This window comes from Aspergillus chevalieri, chromosome 1, assembly GCF_016861735.1.
Source record: "Aspergillus chevalieri M1 DNA, chromosome 1, nearly complete sequence".
NCBI classification, from domain to species: Eukaryota; Fungi; Ascomycota; class Eurotiomycetes; order Eurotiales; family Aspergillaceae; genus Aspergillus; species Aspergillus chevalieri.
This window is the reverse complement of record NC_057362.1, coordinates 3,533,607-3,552,679: the sequence shown is the minus strand read 5'-3', so window position 1 is coordinate 3,552,679 and position 19,073 is coordinate 3,533,607. Positions and strand designations below refer to the sequence as shown.

The window sequence follows — 19,073 nt, the reverse complement described above, 5'->3', positions numbered from 1 at the left end:
CTCAACACCAAGTTACTGTTTATTTGAAGAAGCCGGTGCACACATCAACTAGTGAAATCGGGTTGTATATCAAAGAAAACACTCGAACACCACCAAGTAGAATCCAACGAATCCGGAATAGAAATTTTGACAATAAGTTCCCCCAAAGAAGTCAAAGAGACGGCAATCACTATATCAATATTTGTCAATGTAAATAACTGACCGAAAATCTACCACGTAGCTGGTAATATCATCTGTCGCGTCGATTTTGTCGCTGAGTATCGTTAAGAGTATGTAATGAGGCTTCTCTCGACAAAGCCGGTGAGTTTCTCCTGCAGCCATAGGTTTACCTTATATTTGATGGAATCTGTGACGAGCCTCGACCCCTTCTTGTATGACCATAAGCCTTGCATGGGATATATAATGAACTCATCCAGTGTAAAGACTCAGGATTGGCACTTCGAATCGATGAAAGGATATGCTGTCCCTCGTTATTCGTCCTCATATAAAGCGGGACCTCATGCGCAGATTTGTTGTCAGTGAAGAAGAGGTATCTGCATGTCCAAAGACACCTCGACTACCTTCTATAACGTAACGAATGTCACCTTGGCTTCCTTGTTATCCTTTTCCAATGAACCAGTAGAGTTCTCATTCTGTTCGCCATCCTGGAGAGGTTGATGTTCTCCTAGTTGCCTTAAGTTATGTCATTGCGTCTTTCCAACGTGTCACAGCGCCACAGCGCATTCCTGCTTTGATTCCTTCGGAAGAGTGACACGACTGTGACTGACATCTAGCGTCTGGCGTAGGTCATAGTATACGTGGTCTTAGGTGCGCCATAACATACCATTTCCGACCCTTTTCTCAGCCGTATACAAAAGTAAAAATGGCATAGCGAAGGGATCGGTTAACATAATTCACCGTAATCTGATCGCTACAAACACGGGTGTTTAACACAGCATTTCCTGGACAGACATCATCTTGTCCCGTTGTGAGATGAGCCGAGCGTTCATAGTGCGTACAGCGACTACACCGTATCAAAAAGCAAAAGTGAGTTGCTGAATGGCGCAAATGGTGCATGCTGCCGCTGCAAGAAGGAAACTTGAACTGGGCAAAAGCAGTTCACCGAAACAAACAGGTACTTGGGGACCCCCTATTTCATTTTTTTTATGCCAACAACAAATGTTCTCCTGTTTGTTGGATTTCGTCTTTGATTTTAGATTGATTTTTGATAGTATTGAGAACATTCAAGGAGATGGCCAGTAAGTTGTATGTTCAGTATACGCGATCAGCTGCTGTCGATGTAACAGACAGCTGAGCCTTCATATAGCTGTCGCATCTTGTTCGAAAGAATTAACAGAAACCACAAGCCACTCGCTCAACCGACGCGAGGGTTTTCTTGGCTTTTGAAAGATTCGACCAGCTGAGGTCCTCCATGCTACTTGCAGCCATGTTAGCATAGAAGTTCAGCTCAAGGTAGCAACATGACTCACCTCGTTCAAGCATTCCACATGTTTAGGAGAGAAAAAGAGACCACTGTGGCTCTTTTGTGACCGACATAAAAGGACGTATTTGTCGCAGCATTCCATTCGCGAATTGGTTATTGTCTATTACTTAAATCTATTTGATTAGGCGATCCGTTCTGGCAACCGGGATCGAGGGACCTCCGATGTTATCGCCGGGTATTCTCCGCTTTCGCAATCCCGCCGGGACACATAAAAAAAAAGATTGCCCCGCTGGTCCATGCTCTCCAAGGCTTTATACTTGGTTACATGCTTCCCAACTTTCGATTTCAGAATTGACCAGCATGGAAAACCAACTTTTGTCCGACTCGGATCCCCTGTCTATGGCCAATGGTAGCCCAGTGAGGGCTAGGAGCAATTGGGTGGTGCAGAAATTCGGAGGCACGAGTGTCGGAAAATTCGCGCTCAACATCGTTGACCAAGTTGTATTGTATGCTTTACAACTGCTCTTTTTTTCTTTTTGAACTATTATGACAAATTTGCTAACGGAACGCTTTTAATCTAGACCGAGCCTTTCAGAACACAACGTGGCCGTCGTCTGTTCTGCAAGAAGCAGTTCTACTAAAGCCGAGGGTACCACTAACCGGTGAGTCATATCCATACATGTCGGCTCGAAGCACTACCACAATTGCTAGGACTTTGTATTGATATGCGACACTGTTTGACAGTCTGCTACGAGCTGCCCGGGACGCAGAAAATGCTCAATCGCAAAACTATATCTCTTTCGTCGACGCTGTTCGACTGGAACATGTCCATGTGGCTGAAGAGCAACTAAAGGATCCCGAGATTAAATCGAAAGTGATCGGAGACATAAACGGCGAATGCGAACGAGATCTCAAGTTCCTGGAGGCTGCCCAGACACTGGGGGAAATCAGTCCTCGTTGTGTAGACAAGGTGATCAGCACGGGAGAGAAATTGAGCTGCCGACTTATGGCAGCCTTTCTTCAAGATCGGGGGGTCGATTCGCAATACGTGGACCTTGCCGATGTCATTGACTTCCCTATCGGAAGCCAGGGACTCGACCAACACTTTTACAACAACCTCGCTACCATATTCGGCAAGAAGATCAGGGATTGCGAGGGCAAGGTACCAGTTATTACAGGGTTCTTCGGAACCGTTCCTGGAGGTCTCCTTGATCAGATTGGTCGTGGTTATACGGATCTTTGCGCTGCTCTGGTTGCTGTTGGAACCCAGGCGAAAGAGTTGCAAGTGTGGAAGGAGGTCGATGGCATCTTCACCGCAGACCCTCGAAAAGTGCCCACCGCTCGCCTTCTGTCGGCGATCACGCCTGCCGAAGCAGCTGAATTGACATTCTACGGCTCGGAAGTGATTCACCCTTTCACCATGGAGCAAGTTATTCGCGCGAAGATCCCCATTCGCATCAAAAATGTCATGAACCCGAAAGGTAATGGCACCGTTATCTTCCCTGATTCGCCCGCCGAACTCGAACGGACAACTCCTGGGCATGACCCGCGGCTGTTCCGTACACGAAGCCCTACTTTGATGCAGCGGCCAAAGCGGCCGACTGCCGTGACCATCAAGCATAAGATCCTTGTTATTAACGTACATTCGAACAAGCGGTCATTGTCGCATGGGTTTTTCGCTGGTATCTTCTCTGTGCTTGACCGCTGGCGGCTCTCCATCGACTTGATTTCGACTAGCGAGGTCCACGTGTCGATGGCTCTCCATTCCGAGATGCCCCTTTTGAATGGTGTGGGAAGAGATGAGTTTCAGATCATCGATGAAGATTTGAAAGGGGCTTTGGGTGACCTGCAGAAGTACGGAACGGTGGATATCATACCGGGAATGGCAATCCTCAGCCTTGTCGGGAAACAGATGAAGAATATGATCGGGGTTGCCGGACGTATGTTCACGACTCTTGGGGATAATAATGTTAATATTGAGATGATCTCGCAAGGTAACTCAATCTTGGCCTATTCATCTCTCTTTCATACTCGAGGGAAGATAACTAATTGGATCCTTTTTCTTTCAGGTGCAAGCGAAATCAACATCTCGTGTGTTATTGAAGAACGAGACGCCGATCGTGCTCTGAACATTATCCATACATCTATGTTCACTTTCTTGGATTAAAAGTAATATGCTTCTTCTTTCCCATTCTTACTACCATCCTGTTTTATTGCATTCAGTACATATGCTGGGATATTCATCAACCTTCACTTCGTTATCATGACAGAAGAAAGAAGGAACAAACAAGGAAAGGGGCAGAAAAGACAGCCGTTTTGAAAGGATGGCGATCCAACAGACTTAACGCCCCCACCCAGCTCCTTCCGAGTGTTGGTCTTTCTTGTCTTGTCTATTCCAGTGTCCTTTCATACCATCCTTGTCTTCCCCTTCGGATTTCTATTCCTTTCATCTGGATGTTCGGATGGGATTTCTAATTGGCACCCCCTTGTTCCTTCCCTCGTTTCTCTTTGTCCTGGGTGGCGTTTTGGTGTACGCTCTTCTGAATGATCTTGTGTTAATTAGATTTGTTTTTGGCATGCAAGGTTTATGTTGGTGGGAATTAGAGGTGTCCGGCGATCAACATTCTCGATTGACAGCCGTCAAGACGGAACTACGGAGCTACAAAATTGAGAGAGATATATAGCATATACGGCGCATATAGACAATGAAAGAATGAGGTTCACTGGTACATAGTACTCCGTATAATGTACAGAGAGAGTACGACTCGGTAGAAATTGTGCACATCCCTTTGTACAAAGTGAAGTGGAAATACAGGATCCCCAGAAGATCCTTCCATATGGAGCCATTCCAGGGCATACGCGACATTACCGCAGCATAACTTAGCAGCATTAACTATGATGTACTCTGTAGTGGGCATGGGGCGAGAGGGTACAGAGACCACATTCTTCGATATTGCTCGTGGCTGGATCGACCCGAGTCCGACCGGTCCAGCCAACCCTTCGATTGAGTTGATATTAGAGTAGTACTCTGTGCTGTACGGAGTAAGGTTGAATTGGTTCCCGGAATATGCAGGTACCTACATACAGATACCCACACTCGAGGACGTTCCTTTATACACTAAAGACAATAAAGTATGCCTGCCTCATCCATGGATCAGTGTGATGGATCCCAGCCATCGAATCCATTTAAGGATTAATGCAGAATACATTCTATTGATTCACAGCTAGACAGTTTGAGCAAGGGAGAGAAATGCATACTTGTACTCCTCTCCGTACGGTACGGAGTACATACTGGGAACAGACTATTACTACTAGCCTGAAGAATACTAACCTACTCCGGAGTATGCCTATTAAATTAAAAAAAAAAAAGTATATCCGGAAAGTACGGGGCACAGCGGCTGAGACAAACAGTGATTGTCCCGTATGGTATTGTCACAGGCGGCTATTCCAGCGGTTCCCATAGCCAATAATCACCCGAGACCGACGCGTTGACGGACATTTACCCCTCCAGAGTGACGCGTGACGTGGACGCGTTATGACCATACCATACATACCAAGTCGCGACATCCACCTCCATCATCGTATCCTTCCATTTCCTTTTCTCCTTCTAATAACGTCGACGACGACGACCATTTATTATTATTATACTCCGTACTCCATACTAGTCCACTCTATCCTGCCTCTTCGTTGTGTGGCCCTCTCTCTCCCCCACCCTGTACTGGAGCCAGCCCAACGTGCTTGTTGCGATCTGAGCGAAAGCAATCGAGTGGGCAAAAAAGATCGGATTCGCCAGACGAAAATCGATTTAGTATCAAGCATCAAGCCGTCCTTACGCCTATCCTCTTTTTTTTTTTTTTTTTTTGGTCGTGACCCTTTTCCCCATCTCTATCAATCTTTTATTCCTAATCAACCTATTGCCTGTCTGCTTGCTTCAAACCAGATCGCCGTGGTGCGCGCAATTTCCTACATCATCCTCCCCCAAGCCCTGCAGCTGGAAGACGCCTCACGCGTTTCATTGAATGCCAATTGCGGGTCCTTTGTCTCTTAACAACACCTTTTTTTTCTTTTTTCTTTTTTTCTTATCTGCTATTTTACCAACACTTTGGGCTGCAATCTCGATCTACTTTTGTTAGCGCCTTGTCGCCTAATCGATTCTCGACCTTGTTCTGCAGATCCATAACCACCAGAGGCTACTACACACCCTTGTGGCCTGCGGTCAGTCCTCATCTTTTTGATGCAGTTCTGGCTGTATACGCACTCCAAGGCCAAAGAGCAAGACTTTGTCGCTTGTTTAATTGGTGACCCTCCCTTGACGCGTTGGGTACTCTTTCCAAAAGGAATAGAGAAAGATCATGACCTCGGCGCGCCCTGCGTCGGTTGCACAAGCTTCTACGGAAGCATTGCCTGTTCATAAAGAACTTCCTCGCAAGTCACAGCCTCGTCGTCTTGAACCCTCACTGCTGCCCCTACAATCCATTGAGAACAATTCCTCGACAACTCGAGATTACATCTTGGATCCGCCCTCGTCAGGATTCCAAAGGCCGTCTCCAACAAAAACTTCGTCGCGCGAGACCGGTACCTCGCATTCCGGTCAGGACAAGTTGGGTTTCGTCCCGATAACTGCTCCAACTCCACCAATGTTCACTACAGATTCTCCTACCAAGAAGGCTCCCTTGAACGCAAACTCACATCCCACCTCGTCCTCCGCACCGATATCATCAATGCCACAATCCGCCCTGTTCACTACATTCTCCAGCGTCAACCCCGAGGGATCCTCGCCCAACGAAAATCGAATCGTCAATGATCTTCCTAATGATAATTTCGCGGATTTTCCCGAGCCCTCGTATGGAAACAAAGCCCCCTTGAGAAGGACGCTTTTAGAAGCTGCGCCGCTGAAAGAACGATTGATCAAGAAGTCGCCGAAATCTGAAGATACCTCGGCATTGCGTTTACCCGAGCCTGAAGAAATGCCGCCGATCGAAGATGATGGCACGAAACCCCCGTATAGCTACGCAACGCTAATTGGAATGTCGATTCTCCGAGCGACTAACCGGCGGTTGACTCTGGCGCAAATCTACAAGTGGATCTCGGATACCTTTTCCTATTACAAGAACAGCGATCCGGGTTGGCAGAACAGTATCCGTCACAATCTGAGTTTGAACAAGGCGTTTATCAAACAGGAACGACCCAAGGATGACCCGGGAAAGGGAAATTACTGGGCAATCGAACCTGGAATGGAGGCGCAATTTCTCAAGGACAAACCCTTGCGTCGCGCTACCATGTCCAGTCTTCCTCTCCCTGCAGCCCCCCAAAGGGAGTCGGCGTGCCAACCCCAGAACTCCTCCAGCATGGCATCATGGGTAGTTCCGCCACCCCCTAGTTACCCTCCACCGCAGAAAGTATCTTCGAAGAATGTCGACCTGTCTTCGGATGCTACTTTGCCTGCCTCTGACCCAGCCCTTCAAGACGACACAGGTGACGAGGGCACCAATGCAACAGCGCTGCGGACTCACCCACCTCGGTCCTCTCCCCCCCAACCAATTCATTCATCCCCCCCGGTTGCTCCGCCTCGTTTCTCCCGTCAAGGGACCCCTCCTTCTCCATCTCAAACCGCCGCGTCTTCCGCAGCTGGCCCGCGGTCGAAAAAACGTAAATCGGCCCCGATGAACGACAGTGGCTATTTCTCATCTTTGGAGTCGTCAGCCATGCGGCCAAACAAGACTGGACATATATTGACCTCCGATCTGGACATTGAGCCACCTCGTATCAAGCGCGGTCGTGCAGAGGAGGAGATTGCCCGGATTCGCAGTTCATCTCATGACATCAGTCCAAATCACTCTAGTCGCACCAAGGATTCCGGAGTGGCTGCCGGCTCGTCTCCCATCCGTGGAGACTATGTGAGCATGCTGCCACCTCCTCTCACGCCTGTGATTAAATTCAAGAAGCCTGCAAAGCCGCCACCGTCGGTATCTCCCAATACCAACCTCCGGAACCATCGCAGGAGGATCCAACAAATGGTCAATTCTCCCATAAAACACTTGGGCCTCACGGATGAGGACCTGCCATGGAGCCCAGCGTTCAACATCCAAGATGAAGCATTCACACCAAACGACAATTTCCACTCCACTTTCGATGTTTTTGCCGATTCCGGAGTGGACAATATCTCCACACCAGCCCGCGGATCGCCAGAAAAGCGCTCTGCGAAGCGTGCTCGCTTGGAGGGCGGAGGGTCTGGCGGCAATGCCCTTGCTGATATCACTTCTATGAGCGTCAACAGTCGCATGGGTGCATCATCCCTATCGTCGCAGAAGTCCAAAGGCTTGTTTGATTCGCCGTCCAAAATGCCAGATCCTGGGCGCTTCATTGACGCCACCCACGACGATTTCTTTTCATTCCATCTCTTCGATGAAAGCCCGGGAGAAGTGGATGGCGTCGATCTTTTACAGGGTTTCCAAAAAATAGGAGGTGCCAGCAAAGAAGAGCCATCCAAAACCAGAACGCACATTTCGAGACCAAACTTTACTTCCCGGAGCAACACCTCGTTGTTTTGAGTTAAGACATGTCAGCTGGATATTGAAGAACGATGTTGCTCTTTCTTTCCCATCCTTAATTGGATCAACCAAGTACTGATATGCAGGTTTCTTGGTTCAATAACTGCTACTTCATTGACATTTCATTCTTTTGTGACTTTAAGGCATGGTGTTTTGTTCAGGGAACTTTGGGCTGGTTTTTTTGCGTTTGTTTCTGGAGTTCCTTGGGTTTAGGTAAGATCTGGAGTCGGTTCTGACTTGAAAAACTACCGTGTTTGGGATGACCTTGCTATGACCTTATGACAATATTTGTTAAGATGTACACGAACATGTAATGTCTTTTTTTTTTTTTTGTTTCCTGATTCCATATTTTGTTCTTTTTTGCATTGCCTTGATAGTCCTGGTTGGCTGAGTCCTGTTTTGTCACATTTCTACTAGCAGATTTTAGTTCCTTCATATACCATATGATATATTCTCTATTGCAATTTTATTACGGATCATCGAGCATATATGCACGAACACCGTTTATTCCAGAAGGGTATCATTTTAGATTAAAACATACCATGCCCAGAGTGTCAACTTACGGGCTGGGGAATCGAAATCACGGAAATTCTCAGTTGTCTCCAAACGCCAGTTTTTTAAACAAGACAAACCGACCACCGTAACCTATTTCTAAATGCAAAGTAAGCCCGTTTGAACATTGCGATGCGCCCCTGTAGTCATAAAGCACACGTATGTATTACCTTTTCTTTTGTTCTAAGTATCCTAATCGCTACTTGCACAGCCTCGGCATCCGCAACTGACACATTGGATCATTTGGTCCTCCTTGAGCTGCGCTTTCGGTACTCGACAGATACAGGTGGCATTGAAGTTCGTTTCCTTAGTTTGGATGCAGCGAAGGCAACAAAGCTGTAAAATAGACTTGTTAGATAGACTGTACGGACTGTAGTAATATGACAGATCAGAGTGACCAAGGCAGAGATGACATACTTTTTCGTAGCCCTGTTTCTTCCACTTTGCGATAAGGTTGGCATCGGCGTAGTTGTTTTTCAGCAACCACTCATATAGTTGCTTTGATATGGCTTGTTTTTCATAATAGAGGTCATAGATATATCTCGAACCTAGTTATAGGATACGAAAAGACGTTAGTGGATAAAGCTGGCGGGCAGAGGAAAGAGGCGCTGGCTCACGTTGATGGCTTATTTGAAAGATGGGCCATAGCATTTCATGTTTCTTTTTCCCATCATGCGACGCATTTTCAGCATCCTTCATCTTATTGCTGAACTCGAGCAGTGTGTCTTCTATTTCGTCAAAGCCATCCGGTGGTGGTTTGCGGTTGCGCGATGTACGGACCGGAGGCATGGTTGATTTAGGGCGGGGAGGAAGACCGCAGATGTTCAAGAAATGGCAAATCCGTGGTAAAAAGAGGGACACGAAAGCTCGGAGGGCTTGATTCTATAGTTCTTTTCGATATCGATAGTTGATAACGCAAAGTAGCAAGCGGCCTTGAAAGTAAACTACTCCGGTCTTTCTGCCGTCGCATACCGCCCTTAAGCTTTTCGAGAATAGAACTTGTAGATGCTCGGTCCGATTGAATCATAGTACGCAACACTCGATTCCGAAGCTGTACCAATTCACGCATTCTTGCCTTACCTGAGTCTAATCTAACCGAACTCTACCGGATTGGCATTTGAGACATCTATCATACCCCGTTTACCCGCCCCAAAATGGACCCCACGGCACAGCTCGACCTCTCCAAGCTCAGTGATGCCGATAAGAAGGAATTGAACCAGTTCTTGACCAACGAGGCCCAGAAGTCAAACATCCAGCAGAGTAAGTGAAACGCTGCTTCCATATGCAGCAGGTGAACCCAGTCCCTTCGCATCGTATCTGTCTCGGTTACTTGGTAGATGCTATCACATCTTCGAACAAAAATTACGTCTATTGGATCAACTTGCTAATTGCAATTCTTAGCCGTTCACCACCTCGCCGATGTCTGCTGGAAGAAGTGCATTACCGGAAAGGTCTCCTCGGGACGTTTGGACCGGACCGAAGAGGCCTGCGCACAGAACTGCGTCGAAAGGTGGATGGACACCAACCTGTCCGTTTTGAAGCATTTGGAGTCTCTTCGCGGACAGTAAATTCTGATGTGTTAGCTGGTCGTATGAAGCATTAATGAATTTTATTGCCTGTCATGTTGAAAATCGGGATGTGGGTGGACATTTGCCACTATATGAACGATCCAGTATAGGACTGGAACTTGTAAAACTAGAGAAATATCACGCTACTATTGTATGAAGTATTAACAAATATATTCACACTTGAAATTCTCGTCCTATTCCTTCATAAGCATGGCGTAGAGAGTTGTTGGGCAAAAAACTACGGTATTGAAACAATAGGTCACATGCAATAAAATCGTTACTAAGGACATGAAATTGAAATACTTTGTTCTTTTAAATGGTCATTCAGCCGTCATTGCAGCCTTGGCAACTAAATCTTGACTGATATTTTATTGAACCACCGCGCATAACGAAAAGGAAATCACCCAGACCCAAACGAAACCATCCCTCTAGACAATAGCAAGCTTGGTAGCAGCAATGTCCAGAGCATCAACATCAGGGGTTAACCGCGCGTAGACCTTCTTCGAGCCATCGGGTCTGTAGAGATTATGGTTAGAAACATGCCCAGAGCAAAACCCACAATATTCGCCAAAAACGGGAAAGCGGAAGTCCTCATACCTGACGAGGGAGTTAACCTTGACGGTCTCAACATCGTAGAGCTTTTTGAGGGCCTGCTTGATCTGGCGCTTGTTGGCCTTGACGTCGACGATGAAGACAAGGGTGTTGTTTTCCTCGATCTTCTTCATGGCGCTCTCGGTGTTAAGGGGGTAGAGGATGACCTTGTGCGAGTCGAGACGGGGGCCATGGGGGACCGACTTGCGGGGATACTTGGGCGACCGGGAGAGCTGAAGGGTCTTGGGGCGGTGGAAGGTAGTCGAGGTGCGGATCTTGCGAGCCTTGTGCGCCTGTATAGCAGCCAGACTTTAGTACTCCCAATTCTTCAATTCAATATCGAAACAGCTATTCTTCTCGCATAATTGGGAAATCAACGTACACCTGCACCCTTCAGAACTGCCTTGGCGGCAGCGCCAGCCTTGTTGCTGGGGTTGGTCTTGCCTGTGAAATTGAAAGAAAACGCTGGTCAGCGTCCCTCTTCAGAACCTATATGGTGCCTCATAGAAAGAAATTGCGTTTTGTTCGAATCATAAGGTAGACGGCAAAAAGACGGCACAGATGTAATCAACGAGAGACCAAGCGTGTTCTCCTTCCAAAACATGCGATTTACTCGGATTCTGTGTGCGAACGGAACAAACTTGTCACCTTTTGGGAGTTATCACCGCATAACGTCGCACCCTCATGATCGAACAAATCGACAATTCTGCAATCTGGGATGGAAAAATGATAACCACTCGCAAAATCCAACCTACCTTGCTTGTTTTCCGCCTTAGGGGCCATGGCTGTCGTCGGGCGCTGTCGTGGTGGTTGTCGCAGTGTTGAATGTCGAATATTTGGAGTGCATTCGCTTAACCGAAAAAAACCCTATGGTATGCTACTGTGTGGGTCACCTGACTTGAGTCGGATCTCTTGGCACTCACCGGGTTAACTGCGGCGCTTGAGATGAGCGCGGATGATAGGGCCATGCAGTAAAATAACCTTGTTATTTTTCTTTTCTTCAGTTTTAAAGCCAGGAGGAGAAGTCCGCCATCGATTGCAAAGGCATGTTATATAGCAGAATCAAAATACCAACTTAACAAAAAGAAGAAGAGGAAGAAGAAGAAGAAGAAAAATATCGACAATAGGACGATTTTCAATATGACTTCGAAGAAACAGTCCAAGAACAAAAAGCCTATGCTACTTTCTCACTCCCGTCCGCCGACAGCCAGAGCTAAAACCGCAGCTTTGTCCTCAAAAGCTACTCGGAACCTCATTCGTTCCCATCATCGTCTTCTCAAATCTCGGGCCCAAGCTTTACAGTCGGGCGATCAGGCTTTAGTCGACAAACTTGACGCGCAAATTCGAGAAAATGGTGGTTTGGAAAGTTACCAACTCGCCAGCAAGCTGGGCCAGTCATCAGCTCGCGGGGGAGATTCGAGCAAGGTCTTGGTTGATTGGATAGACCCACAACTATCGTTGTTGAAAGACACGCCTTTTCGACTTCGAGTGCTCGAGATCGGGGCTCTCAGTACTAAAAATGCATGTTCCATGAGAAAGTCGCTCGATGTCACGAGGATAGATCTAAATTCTCAGGAACCGGGAATATTGAAACAAGATTTTATGGAGAGACCTCTTCCTCGCAGCGACGACGATCGATTTCACCTCATCAGCCTGTCTTTGGTACTTAACTACGTCCCAAGTGCCGAAGGAAGAGGAGAAATGCTGAAGCGTTGCGTGACCTTCCTCACAAATCAATTACCGTCAGGCTGCCCTGTCTCCTTTGCGCCTAGCTTATTTCTGGTCTTGCCTCTTCCATGCGTCAAAAACTCGCGTTATCTCACCGAAAGCAGGCTGCGGGAGATGCTGTCTAGCATGGGATTTGTCATGATACAGTGCAAGCAAACTTCTAAGCTGATATTTCAGCTTTGGGAACATCGCCAGAATTACAAGCCGAAGCTATTCAAGAAAGAGATTTTGAATGATGGCAAAACGAGGAACAATTTTGCCATTGTCCTCCGTGACGATCACAAGCTAGGCATGAAATAATAACGACCGCTGACAATGATAATTTATTTCGCAGTAATAAGCTCTTGCGGTAAAAACGCCCAAACGGTCCCGACAGTGGCTAGAATCGAGGATATGATGAGAAGAATCCAGTCCAAAGTGCGTTCACTAGAACTCATTTCTCTCCCAAAGATCTTCAGATAGAACGCGAGGGGCAATATGATGCAAATCGTGAAGCACAAAGCGGACCCCATTAGTGCCATGATTCGATCAAAAGAGGGAAAGACGATTGCCATGAGCACAATAACAACCACAACGAGTATACGAATTATACCTGTTGAAAACCGGCGGACAATTCCTTGCAGCCCCTTCTGGTCATCTGAATTCATACCAGGGCGTAGCCCGAGCCCGCACAGCACTTCGACCGTTGCAACCAGAGGCCGGCAGCTATACGCTGTTAGTATTGCAATCAACCTAAACAGAAGGGTGACTCACTTCAAAGGCACTTTGGTGATTGGAATGATTGCAATGAACACTATGATGCAAAGGGAGAGGGCTCGTGGATATTGATCTATCATGAGCACATTGGCCGTGACCTCATCCAAGATTGCACCCCCAAACATCATCCAACCCACAACTGCCATTGCGCAATCAAGAGAGTACTAATGCAGTTAATAAAACCAACAAGTCGAAACAACCCTTGATTGCCTTACCGTAAATATGTAGGTTACCCAGAGGCTTTTGCCATACTTCCGGGGGTGTCTCATATCCCTGTATATATTAGGGAAGACTCCATGCCCACCCCAGGGTGCTTGATAATCGTCAGTAAACTAATGGACTCCCTAGCAGTGGAGTAGAAATCAAAAAGGGGGAGGTTCAGAGTAACTTACACATGATCAAACCAAAGCTTAGAGGAATAGTAGCCCAATTGTCAGGGAACAAGGTCGTTCTGGCAGGTTGACGAAGCGAACCCGGAGCGTCCGGTTTGATCAAGCCATCGATGAAGATTATGATCACGACTTGATAGATGTTAGCCCATCACAAACCCCAATTAAGGAAGTCAAACATACTTGACGTGCAAGACAATATGCCCAGGATACTCGTCACGCTCAGGAGCCGTAAAGGTACAAAATTGAGCGGAAGAAGCATAAATCCACATATAATCTTCCATTGAAGAATGCTAAGCTCCGGTAGTAGGACATGAAGGCTGTCCGCAAAAAGCACTATCAAGGCAACACAAGCCCCTATGAGTTCTAAGCAGAACAAAAGACTAATCACCAACCGTGCACGATGTCCGAAACTGATGTATGCCAAATCGGCATACGTGACGAGACTCCGATCCACATCTAGACATTTAGCGAGGATTTTAGCAGTATAGGATGTAGTCACTGCAGCAAAAGTGAGGAACAACAATCCCAGGAGCCATCCAGCCTGCTTCATCGCCAGAGGCAGACTCAATAAACCGACACCTATCAAGACATTAACCGAATTGAAAATGGTTTGCGGTACAGTCGATTGGCCGACGACGAGATTCTCCCTAATCCCGTCTTCGTGTTGTACTTGCTTGACGAGTAGCTGGTCTCGTTCATTATCATCGGGTGTAGCTGCCTGTGCTTGTTGCTCTCTGTGAAACTGGATTGCATGTCTCCGAGTCGCATCACTGACTCGCGAAGAGATGGTCCCGTATGAAGTTCCAAAGCTTCTATCCATAGACGTTCCGGTAATTCCAGCGCCTGGAATACCTCTCCCCAAGCCAGGACGACCCAAGTTTTCATCTCCCTCTTCCACGTCAGAATGAAGAAGCGGGCGCGTAGGACCATATTGACTAAATGGTTGGGAACCTTGCGATTCAGCCTCTTCACTCTGTATAGTAGCCCATTCATCATCTGACCCGGTTGCCGTGAACGAGTGTCGCCGTAGAAGGATTTCAGGAAAATATGCTGCTCTTTGCCATGATCTTGCAAAATTGTCGATGCTATTTACGCCACCTGCCTGTCTAAGACGAGCAGAGAATGAACTGGACCCAGTCAGCGTTGGATCTTCTTTCAATGACCAATTTGGAACCATCCGAACAGCATGTACCTTGGAAGGTCATCATTCTCGGACAATGATGACTGGGAGCGACTATAGCTATCCGATTCAAGCAATGGGTTCGAACCTAACGGCTCTGCGGCTTGCTGTTCGGTATCAATTGTCGTTAAAGGGTCCTGCATAGTATTTAGAACCGGTATTCGGTATCAAGATGCCGACTACCAATCTGAGACAGCACAAGATTGTCGGTAGAATAGATGCTGAGAAAAGAAAGAAGAAAAGAGAAAAGGAGGGGAAAGCATAAAATGAAATAAAAAGAGAATGAGAATGAGGAACTGCTCTGATGTCGAAAGGAAGAAGTTATGAGGTTCCCCGATCAGTACTGATAAGCTTTTCTTCAGGAACGGTAACATTAGATCACCACACATTAATGCTCTAGATTACAATAGTAGATGAATCAGATGGAGTCCCCAGAGTCCAGAGCCTGTAGATTGATCAATGTATTAATTGGTCGCTCTTGCTTAAACTACTTCTTTGTACCCCAGAGGTACATAACTCACATCAGACATAGTTAATACATAAGACTTACTGGTATTTTATACAGTGTAGTCAGTCAGTGATCCAAAGCAAATCAGTAAATGACTCAAAAAATAAATCATTTCTACCTTTCCAGGCGATTAAACTCTTTTCTAGAGAAATAGCAGAGTAATCAGTATGTAGGCTGCTCAGTGCCTAATTACAGGTATTGTATGATACGCAAAGATACACGCTTATGTCATCGCGGGAGGCGACCTCCAATCTTTCATTTTTAGCATCACTGCCACCCCACGGTGAAATTTGCTCTAAACACCCCGCTGGAGCGTCTGACGGCAAACCCGACCAGTTCCAGTGTATGTGTATACCGCTTGACTCACTTCTTTTGCGCGTCATTTGCTGTCTGCTTCTTGGTGTTCTATATCTAACGATTTCGTCCAGTACCTACAGTCAGGTTGCAACCCTCTTTTCCCTGGTCGTATATTCTTGGTCGCCTCGCCCATCATGAGCTCGGCTCAGGCTCAGGCGAACGACGCGGAGAAGAACATTGAAATCTGGAAGGTCAAGAAGCTCATCAAGCGTCTTGAAGCCGCCAGAGGAAATGGAACCTCAATGATTTCGCTGATTATCCGTATGTTTTCCACAACCTCGAGGATGGCATGTTTCGTCGCTAACGACTATGTTACAGCCCCCAAGGATCAAGTGTCCCGGGCGGCAAAGATGCTGGCTGAAGAGTTTGTAAGCTTCTTACCTGTGTTGCTTTCTGGTTAAGAACAGAATGGCTAATTGTGAAACGGTAGGGTACTGCTTCCAACATCAAATCGCGTGTGAACCGTCTTTCTGTGCTTTCGGCCATTACGTCCACACAGCAGCGTCTCAAGCTTTACAACAAGGTCCCTCCGAACGGCTTGGTCGTCTACTGTGGTGAAATCATTACATCCGAAGGAAAAGAACGTAAAATTAACATTGATTTCGAACCATTCAAGCCCATCAACACTTCGCTCTATCTTTGTGACAACAAATTCCACACCGAAGCTCTGAGTGAGCTGCTCGAGTCGGACCAGAAGTTCGGTTTCATCGTCATGGACGGAAATGGTTCTCTCTTCGGTACCCTCAGTGGAAACACCAGAGAAGTGCTCCAGAAGTTGAGCGTCGACCTTCCCAAGAAGCACGGTCGTGGTGGTCAGTCTGCGCTCCGTTTCGCTCGTCTTCGCGAGGAAAAGCGTCACAACTACGTGCGGAAGATTGCCGAATTGGCTGTTCAGAACTTCATCACCGATAATAAGATCAACGTGGCAGGCTTGATTTTGGCTGGTTCTGCCGATTTTAAGAATGACTTGAACCAGTCCGATTTGTTCGATGGGCGGTTGCAGTCTAAGGTTGTCAAGGTTGTCGACGTCTCTTATGGAGGTGAAAACGGGTTCAACCAGGCTATCGAACTTTCTTCCGAGACTCTGAGCAACGTCAAGTTCGTTCAGGAAAAGAAACTCATTGGCAAATATTTCGAAGAAATCAGTCAAGATACTGGAAAGATCTGTTATGGTATCGATGATACTCTCAAGGCCCTGGAGCTTGGTGCTGTGGAAGTTCTCATCGTTTATGAGAACCTGGACTTGACCCGATGGGTTTTGAAGGATGCGAGCGGCTCTGAGGTCACCATTCACACCAACAAGTATCAAGAGGAGAACCAACGGGAACTGTTTATGGACAAAGAAACCGGCCAAGAGATGGAGGTCGTCGATCAAGGTCCGTTCCTTGAGTGGCTTGCCGAGGCCTACAAAGACTTCGGTGCTACTCTGGAGTTTGTTTCCGACCGGTCCAGTGAAGGCAACCAGTTCGTCAAGGGATTCGGTGGTATCGGTGGCCTTTTGCGATACAAGGTCAACTTTGAACAACTTGCCGACTATGACGACGAGGATGAGTTCTATGACGGTATGCTTTCAATCATGAAAAAACTGTTAAGATCTATATGTTTGCTAATCCGTATCCTCGGTGTAGATTGACGGTTTAGCAACCTCGCAGTGAGCGAGGATGAAAGGCCAGAAGTTCCAGAAATGGATCTTTTGACGGCTCGCCCCGTGAATCATGAAGGCGGCTCTCATGGAGATCCCATGGCTTCGAAGGTAGAAACCTTGATGAGGCCTGGTCCAAGCTCTGCGAAGCTGCTCAGAGGTGTGTATTTTCTTATCTGCTGATAATAGTCCATATAGTGAACTAATATGTCATTATAATAGGGCCATCCAAGCTCCGTAGCACAGTCACTGTGGAAACCTAAGGTTAACACGATGTGTTTATGCGATGGAATGTTCGCTTCGTTGCATATAATCCACAGTCACTTGCCAGAAATTTGTCGAGCTTATGACACTGAGCTAAACAAGTTGAGATTGTTGTTTGTTCTGGAATTGCTTCTGCCGTTCAATCTTTTTTCTATACACACTCTTTTGTCGCAATCTAAATTCAGTGTATGATCGTGCTTTCTATACAGTATAGATCAATGTCACTGCAATCTCTATATATCGCTTGAAGTAGTCTCGCCCGCAATCCTTATAGCTAAACCGGACCGGTTTACGTCTCTGCAGTCCAAAGACTTGTATTTGTTCGAACTCATCCAAAATAGCGACTCTTTGTACGTATATATACATAACAATTATATGTGAACAAATGGGTCAGAATTCATCTTTCCAAGTTCCCAGATATTTGCAACTCTCAGTCACCTGCGGCAGGCTTTGTAGAACTCTAGTGACAGCTTCTTGGTTCTGCGGTGTAGGAACTCTAGCACACTCCACAAAAAACACATATTGCCAAGCTCGCCTTTGGCTCGGACGCGTGTTTATGCTCGTTAAGTTCAGTCCATGGTCTTTGAAAACTGACAAGGCGTCTGCCAGCGCCCCGGGTGAATCATGGTTGACTGTGAACAAAATCAGAGTCTTCAAAGCAGTCGACGTAGGCCCGAAATTCAGTCGGGTTGAGCGCTCCGAATGCACATTCCTCAATATTAAGAAACGTGTTGTGTTATCAGCTCTATCCTCAATGTTCTCTTCAAGGACATCCACGCCATGGTACTCCGCCGCAAAGCGGCTGGCGATGGCGCCACTGCGTTCTGTGGTCTCCTTCGAAACAATTTCAGCGGCTTTCGAAGTTGAAGAGACGTCTTGTCGCTCAACCCCTTTGAAGTTCTTGCTGAGGAAAGCTTCGCATTGCCCCCAGGCCTGCGGATGTGTATATAGCTTGGTTATCGAGCTGTAGTTTGATGATACGCCCTTTCGAACCATGAAGCAATGATGGACTGTCAGGTAATGTTCCGCGCATACTTCGACATCGCCGTAGATTTCATTTCGGTCTGCTAGAAGATCGAGGGTCTGCACGACGGATCCGTTACTCGAGTTTTCGACAGGGATTATTGCATAGTCCAACTGTCCTTGTTGGACTGCCGCGAAGGCGTCTGCAAACGACAAGCACGGAGTCAATTGCGCCGAAGCTCCAAATGCCTCTACAGCGGCCTGTGACAATATTCCATAATGATTAGCGCTTGTGCGTCCTTCGCAGGCCAATGAGGGGTAATTGATCCGTGTATACCTGGTGGGAGAAGGACGCTTTCGGGCCCAGAAATGAGACCTTAAAGGGCTCCATCGGGACCTGATGCTTGCACAGCTGAATTCGGATCGTCCAGGATAAGCCTCTTCCAGCACTAGCTCCTTGTTGCTTTGTTTAATTTGAGATTTCACTGCAAGAGAACATAGCGAAATCCTATTCAGTTCCCCGACTTCGGACAAACAGGTCAAACTACGGAGAACCGACTCCGCAACATCGGCAGAACAGAACTTTGAACTTTTGTTA

General features: G+C 47.0%; 9 protein-coding genes across 9 annotated transcripts; 5 read left to right on the top strand and 4 right to left on the bottom strand.

Annotated features, from left to right (window-relative positions):
- Positions 1–1,783: 1,783 nt before the first annotated feature.
- Positions 1,784–3,590, top strand: HOM3 (aspartate kinase; the record flags this gene model as incomplete). Its single annotated transcript, XM_043275770.1, has 3 exons — positions 1,784–1,929; positions 2,005–2,085; positions 2,168–3,590. The coding sequence occupies 3 exons, from the start codon at positions 1,784–1,786 to the stop codon at positions 3,588–3,590; spliced, it is 1,650 nt and encodes a 549-aa protein (XP_043132344.1).
- Positions 3,591–5,775: 2,185 nt separating this feature from the next.
- ACHE_11223A (uncharacterized protein) lies at positions 5,776–7,974 on the top strand (the record flags this gene model as incomplete). The annotated part of the gene is made up of 1 exon (XM_043275769.1): positions 5,776–7,974. The coding sequence occupies one exon, from the start codon at positions 5,776–5,778 to the stop codon at positions 7,972–7,974; it is 2,199 nt and encodes a 732-aa protein (XP_043132343.1).
- A 744-nt stretch (positions 7,975–8,718) lies between these two features.
- Positions 8,719–9,315, bottom strand: CWF14 (BUD31 family protein; the record flags this gene model as incomplete). The annotated part of the gene is made up of 3 exons (XM_043275768.1): positions 8,719–8,862; positions 8,944–9,074; positions 9,144–9,315. 3 exons carry the CDS (start codon positions 9,313–9,315, stop codon positions 8,719–8,721), a joined length of 447 nt encoding a protein of 148 aa, XP_043132342.1.
- Positions 9,316–9,680: 365 nt separating this feature from the next.
- On the top strand, positions 9,681–10,094 carry TIM8 (Tim10/DDP family zinc finger protein; the record flags this gene model as incomplete). The annotated part of the gene is made up of 2 exons (XM_043275767.1): positions 9,681–9,786; positions 9,928–10,094. 2 exons carry the CDS (start codon positions 9,681–9,683, stop codon positions 10,092–10,094), a joined length of 273 nt encoding a protein of 90 aa, XP_043132341.1.
- A 428-nt stretch (positions 10,095–10,522) lies between these two features.
- Positions 10,523–11,468, bottom strand: RPL25 (60S ribosomal protein uL23; the record flags this gene model as incomplete). The annotated part of the gene is made up of 3 exons (XM_043275766.1): positions 10,523–10,978; positions 11,068–11,129; positions 11,441–11,468. 3 exons carry the CDS (start codon positions 11,466–11,468, stop codon positions 10,523–10,525), a joined length of 546 nt encoding a protein of 181 aa, XP_043132340.1.
- A 357-nt stretch (positions 11,469–11,825) lies between these two features.
- Positions 11,826–12,713, top strand: ACHE_11219A (25S rRNA (adenine2142-N1)-methyltransferase; the record flags this gene model as incomplete). Its single annotated transcript, XM_043275764.1, has 1 exon — positions 11,826–12,713. The coding sequence occupies one exon, from the start codon at positions 11,826–11,828 to the stop codon at positions 12,711–12,713; it is 888 nt and encodes a 295-aa protein (XP_043132339.1).
- A 23-nt stretch (positions 12,714–12,736) lies between these two features.
- ACHE_11218S (putative transporter) lies at positions 12,737–14,884 on the bottom strand (the record flags this gene model as incomplete). Its single annotated transcript, XM_043275763.1, has 6 exons — positions 12,737–13,118; positions 13,167–13,333; positions 13,385–13,482; positions 13,562–13,690; positions 13,742–14,688; positions 14,754–14,884. The coding sequence occupies 6 exons, from the start codon at positions 14,882–14,884 to the stop codon at positions 12,737–12,739; spliced, it is 1,854 nt and encodes a 617-aa protein (XP_043132338.1).
- An 856-nt stretch (positions 14,885–15,740) lies between these two features.
- On the top strand, positions 15,741–17,239 carry SUP45 (translation termination factor eRF1; the record flags this gene model as incomplete). The annotated part of the gene is made up of 3 exons (XM_043275762.1): positions 15,741–15,867; positions 15,925–15,974; positions 16,037–17,239. The coding sequence occupies 3 exons, from the start codon at positions 15,741–15,743 to the stop codon at positions 17,237–17,239; spliced, it is 1,380 nt and encodes a 459-aa protein (XP_043132337.1).
- Positions 17,240–17,902: 663 nt separating this feature from the next.
- On the bottom strand, positions 17,903–18,866 carry PHA2 (prephenate dehydratase PHA2; the record flags this gene model as incomplete). Its single annotated transcript, XM_043275761.1, has 2 exons — positions 17,903–18,736; positions 18,813–18,866. The coding sequence occupies 2 exons, from the start codon at positions 18,864–18,866 to the stop codon at positions 17,903–17,905; spliced, it is 888 nt and encodes a 295-aa protein (XP_043132336.1).
- Between the last annotated feature and the right edge of the window lie 207 nt (positions 18,867–19,073).